The sequence below is a fragment of the Condylura cristata genome, unplaced genomic scaffold (assembly GCF_000260355.1).
Source record: "Condylura cristata isolate star-nosed mole 26May11 unplaced genomic scaffold, ConCri1.0 scaffold00008, whole genome shotgun sequence".
Taxonomy (NCBI): domain Eukaryota; kingdom Metazoa; phylum Chordata; class Mammalia; order Eulipotyphla; family Talpidae; genus Condylura; species Condylura cristata.
In genome coordinates, this window is record NW_004567109.1 from 525,395 (window position 1) to 530,268 (window position 4,874).

A 4,874-nucleotide genomic window follows, 5' to 3' on the forward strand; every position below is an offset into this window, starting at 1 on the left:
GCTCCGCGGACGCCGCGCGCCCGCCGTCTCCGCGCCACCCGCCGATGTCGGGAGCGATCTTCGTGCCCCTGGAGGGCCCCGGCGCCCCGGACTCCCTGAGCGGCCACCCGCTCGCGTGCCCGCTGTGCCATGCGCAGTACGAGCATCCGTGCCTGCTCGACTGCTTCCACGACTTCTGCGCCGGCTGCCTGCGCGGCCGGGCCTCCGAGGGCCGCCTCCTCTGCCCGCTGTGCCAGTGAGTGCCCCAAGCCCGCCCAGACCACCTCGCTCCCCCCTCCCCCCTGAGCCGGAGAGCCAGCCTCGGGCCTGGACGCAGAGAGGGCAAAGCTGGGCCCCTCTCAGCTGGAAGCACGGGAGGGGCTGCACCCAGACACCCCTCTCCCAGTCAGAACTAGAAGGCTCTGCCGTTGTATAGGTCAGACTGGCTGGGCCTGGGTTAGGGCCCAACACCCCCCTCCCAGCCATCAGAGGTCAGGCTGGGTCCGCATCTCAGTGCAATACCAGGACACCCCCCACTCATGTGGGGAGTCCCTGAAGGCTTAGAGCAACGTAAGTACATGGTACCCACTCAAGACAGGGGGAGCAGTAGGGTGACAGAGCCCCACAGCCTCCCAGGATTCGCCCGGAACTGGGCAGGGAGGAGGGGGAGCCAGCAGGACTGAGTTATTTATAGCAGACGCCAGGCCACCCCTAACTATTTTTACTTTCTGGAACGTGGGGTGGGAAGGGGCCGAGCCTGGAGAAGGGGCACCTGGATCTTGGCTGCTCTCTGCAGGCACCAGACCGCGGTGAGGGGCCCTGGAGGGCTCCCCCCAGTGGACCGGCTGCTGCAGTTCCTGGTGGACAGCTCCGGCGATGGCATGGAGGTGGTGCGCTGTGCCAACTGCGACCTGGAGTGCACCAAACAGGCAGGGCGCAGGGCAGGAGGCCCAGACTGCAGTGTGTGCCCACCGTGACCAGATTCTCCAACACCCCCCAAGCCCCCTGGGGCCCCAGTGGGGTGCCCCTCTAGTCCAGAGAGTGGAGACATTACGTTACGGTCACCTGGTTAGGGGAGAGCTTACTAGTTTCCAGGCCAGGATGGCGTTACGACTTGGCACAGAGAAGATGGTTCAGGCGCAGGTCTGGGGCAGCCCTGGGGGGCTCACTGTTTCTTGGGGAGCTCTGAGCAGCTGCCTCCAGCTCACGGGGAAGCCAGGACTGCGTGCTTCCCGTCTAGGAAGGCCAGGGAGTGGACGGGCCAGGCTTTGGGCTGGGCAGCAAAGGGCACTTGGGCCTCCTCCCTGGTACTGGGAACCCCGGGAGGCCGATCCTGCAGGAGCGAGCTTGGGGTGTGTTGGGCAGGGGCTGGGGTCGATGTGACCGTTCGGAGACTTCAGCAGAGGTGAGGAGCTGGGGCCGGGGAGGAGATGGCCTTGAAGTAAGGAGTCAGGGCTTGTGCTTGGGTCTGGCCTGCAGAGGGAACCCCAGGCCCAGTTAATAAGGTGGCACTACCATGTGACCACTATTGAGGGTGCCAAGGAGGGCTTGCAAGGCCTTCAGACAGTTTTGTACAAGGCAAAAGGTGAAAGGACCACCTGCCCAGTTCATTCCCGGTCTGCTCCTTGCTGCACCTGCTCACCCACCCTCTGACCCTCCGTGCTGGCCTCCGGAAACTGGTGTATGGGCCCAGGTTCCCCGAGGGGCTGCCCTGAGCGCAGCCCGCACCCAGCGGGGCGCACCAGGGAAAGGCGGGGCTGCGGTCCCTGCGCGGTGGGCTGGCTGAGCCCGCTGTGCCCGCAGGACGCGGAGACCATGTACTTCTGCAACACGTGCGGGCAGCCGCTGTGCGGGCGCTGCCGTGAGGACACGCACCGAGCGCGCATGTTCGCGCGCCACGACATCGTGGCCCTGGGCCAGCGCAGCCGCGACGTGATCCAGAAGTGCAGTGAGTTCGGCGCTCACGGGGGGGCGGGGGGCAGGGAGACGGGACTGGCGGGTGGGACCACGCCGAGGCTCACCCGCGCCCCCCAGCGCTGCATGCGGAGCCCTACATCATGTTCTCCACCGACACCAAGTCGCTGCTGTGCATCCGCTGCTTCGGGGACATGCAGGGGTGAGTAGGGGAACGGAGGTGAGGTGAGGTGAGGTGGGTGATGGGGACAGCTGAGAGCCAGGCTCACCGCGGCTCCCTCCCGGCAGGGAGAGCCGGGCCCACTGCGTGGACCTGGAGTCCGCGTACGTCCAGGGCTGCGAGCGGCTGGAGCAGGCCGTGCTGGTGAGCGCAGGGTGCCCGGGCTGGGGGTGCGGGAGGCCCCAGGAGGCTGAGCTGCCGGCCCCCAGGACGTGAAGGCGCTGCAGACGGCCGCGCGGGAGGCCATCGGGCTGCTGCAGGCCAGGGTGGAGGAGGTCCGCCACAGCGCCGCCGCCGAGCAGGCCGCCATCCGCGCCCTTTTTGACAGCATGCAGGTGAGGGCGGGCGAGGGGCGCTCTCAGGCGGGCAGGTGCCGGACCCAGCTGGCCTCCGGGCGCCAGGGGGCTCCGCCAGCTACTTCCGCTACTTCTCTGAGAGCACAGTGTCGGGGAGGCAGAGGCAGAGGGGGAGCGGGGCTGCCCGCGGGCTGCGGGGGCGGGGGGGGGGGCTGCCGTGGGATGGGACCGCAAGCGGGAGGGAGACGGCTGCTGGGTAGCAGGGCTGGCGGCAGAGGGCTGTGGCTGGGCAGGGGTGGCCTGGGAGGGCTGGGCCATGCCCCCGGCACTGACTCTGCCTCCAGGACAAGCTGGCGGAGAGGAAGGACCTGCTGCTGCAGGCCGTGCAGAGGTGAGTGCGGCGGGCCCTCCCCCCCCCTGCACCTGGCACCCAGGGCCCGTGCCCCACCTGGAGAGCATGCGGGTGTCCACCTGCTGAGGACAGGGGCTCAGGACACGGGAAGGGGTGAGTGACAGACCACAGAGCGGGGGGAGATAGAATCACCCGATGCTGAGCTCCCCCCAGCGGGGTGGCAGCCCTCCTCTTGGAGATGAGGTGCCGTCCCCTCCCCAGCCAGTACGAAGAGAAGGACAAGGCCTTCAAGGAGCAGCTGTCCCACTTGGCCACTCTGCTGCCCACCCTGCAGGTGAGGAGGGGGGTCTGACGCCCCAGCCTGAGGCCTCCTCCCCCGTCCAGGCGCTGAGCAGCGTCCCTCCTGCAGGTTCACCTGGTCATCTGCTCATCCTTCCTCAGCTTGGCCAGCAAGGCGGAGTTTCTGGACCTGGGCTACGTGAGTCCCCGGCTCCTGTGGGCCTCCCGACCAGGTGGCCACCTTGGGGCCCACAGCCTGCTTTCTGGAGTGGCCGGGGGTGCTGGGTTTCTCCAGCCTCCAAGCCAGCATCTAGCTACACACCCTTTGGGGACCTCTGAGTCCATTTTATTTATTTACTTATTTTGAGATTTACTTATTGATGCATACAGGGCCGGGGTACAGGCCACAGTGCGGGGGTTGAGAGGACTCTCCAGAGACAGAGTGGGGAGCAGTCTACTGACATCCACTGCTGAGGGGAGACAGGAGAGGTCTGCTGCACCCTGTGGGTCGCTCCCTGGCCTGGGGTCAAACGCGTGCTGCGGTGGCTTCACAGTACTGTGCTTGACGCCTCGCACCATGAGGGAGGGCCCCTGAGTCCACTTTAAAAGAGCAGCAGGCCCTGCTCCCCAAAGTTCCCAATCGCTGCAGCCTGGCCACCCCCACCTGGCCTGTGGCCTTGTATGTGTAGGGGTTGGGGGTCCTGGCCAGGGAAGGGCTACGGCCTCCAGAGACTGACGTTCCGCTTGGGCCTCCTCCCCACCCCTTGACTTGAGCTGAGTGCCCACCTCTGCCCAGGAGCTTATCCAGCGGCTGCAGGGCGTCGTCACAGGGCCACATCGCCTCAGGCCCTCGCAGAGCAGCAAGGTGCTTGGAGAGGTGGTGGTGCGGGAGGGGCCCGGTGGGAGGGTGGGAGGAGGCTGCCTCACCCCTGCTGCCCTGCCCAGGTCTCCAGCGACCACAGGGCCGAGTTCGCCCGCTGCTTGGAGCCATTGCTGCTGCTGGGGCCTCGCCGGGCGCCAGGTACAGGCGGCACCAACACGTGAGCAGCAGCGAGGGCCCCTCCCTGCCGGGGACTGGGTGGGGGCAGCGGTGTGGGGCCTGGTGGGGCGGGGCACCGCCAAGCAGCCCCTGCCAGCTCCCCCAGCTCCCCGAGGCCCTGATGCTGGTGCTGGCCACGCGGGAGGGAGAGTCCACTCCCGCCAGTGCAGAAGGCGGTCATAGAGGACCCGGGATCGCAGGCCATGGTTGAAGTGGAGCGGAGGCTGGCCAGGGGAGGACACCGGCACCCCCAGCACGCTGGGGCACCTGGGGACTAAAGGGAAGGGGCCAGATGGGGCCCCCTAGTCTGGAGCGCTGGATACTCCCCAGAGTTGGGAGAGATGCCTAACCTGAGGCCCCCAGGGCCCCCCAGGGAGGCTGGGCCTCCCTGTGGAGGACCCCAGAGCACTCCGTGCACCTTCCTGCTCAGACAGCACCCTACTAGGGGACCCGCAAAGCTCCATGCTGACGTCACTGGCTTGGGGGCCCCCTAGCATCAAGCTTTCAGGGCCCCCCCCCACACACAAGGCGCGGGGAGGGGCGGGAGGAGGGCACGGCCCTCCCAACCCCCAATCTGGCCCTTCCTAGGCTGGCGGGGGGCCCGGACCCCAAGGTGCCGATGGGGCCTGGCTGCCCTTCCCCGGTGGGAAAGATGTGGGGGTGCCCCGTCCCGAAGCCCACGCCGCACCGGTCCACCAGCACCAAGGCGCTGCTCGCGGAGGCCGAGGACACGCCCTTCGCCGGTCACTGCCGCCACTTCCAGGGCGCCTACCAGGTGGGGGCGGGGCCCGCGGC

The 4,874-nt window shown here is 67.9% G+C and overlaps 1 protein-coding gene across 1 annotated transcript in view; it reads left to right on the forward strand.

The window, feature by feature from the left end:
- Positions 1–23: 23 nt before the first annotated feature.
- Positions 24–4,874, forward strand: part of RNF207 (ring finger protein 207) — an 8,782-nt gene continuing 3,931 nt past the window's right edge. The window contains 12 exon segments of the mRNA XM_012722049.1: positions 24–235; positions 776–908; positions 1,783–1,927; positions 2,014–2,095; positions 2,182–2,257; positions 2,323–2,448; positions 2,754–2,800; positions 3,023–3,095; positions 3,171–3,239; positions 3,837–3,905; positions 3,986–4,080; positions 4,668–4,854. Coding sequence (XP_012577503.1) covers positions 45–235; positions 776–908; positions 1,783–1,927; positions 2,014–2,095; positions 2,182–2,257; positions 2,323–2,448; positions 2,754–2,800; positions 3,023–3,095; positions 3,171–3,239; positions 3,837–3,905; positions 3,986–4,080; positions 4,668–4,854 — 1,293 coding nt within the window. The 5' untranslated portion in view covers positions 24–44.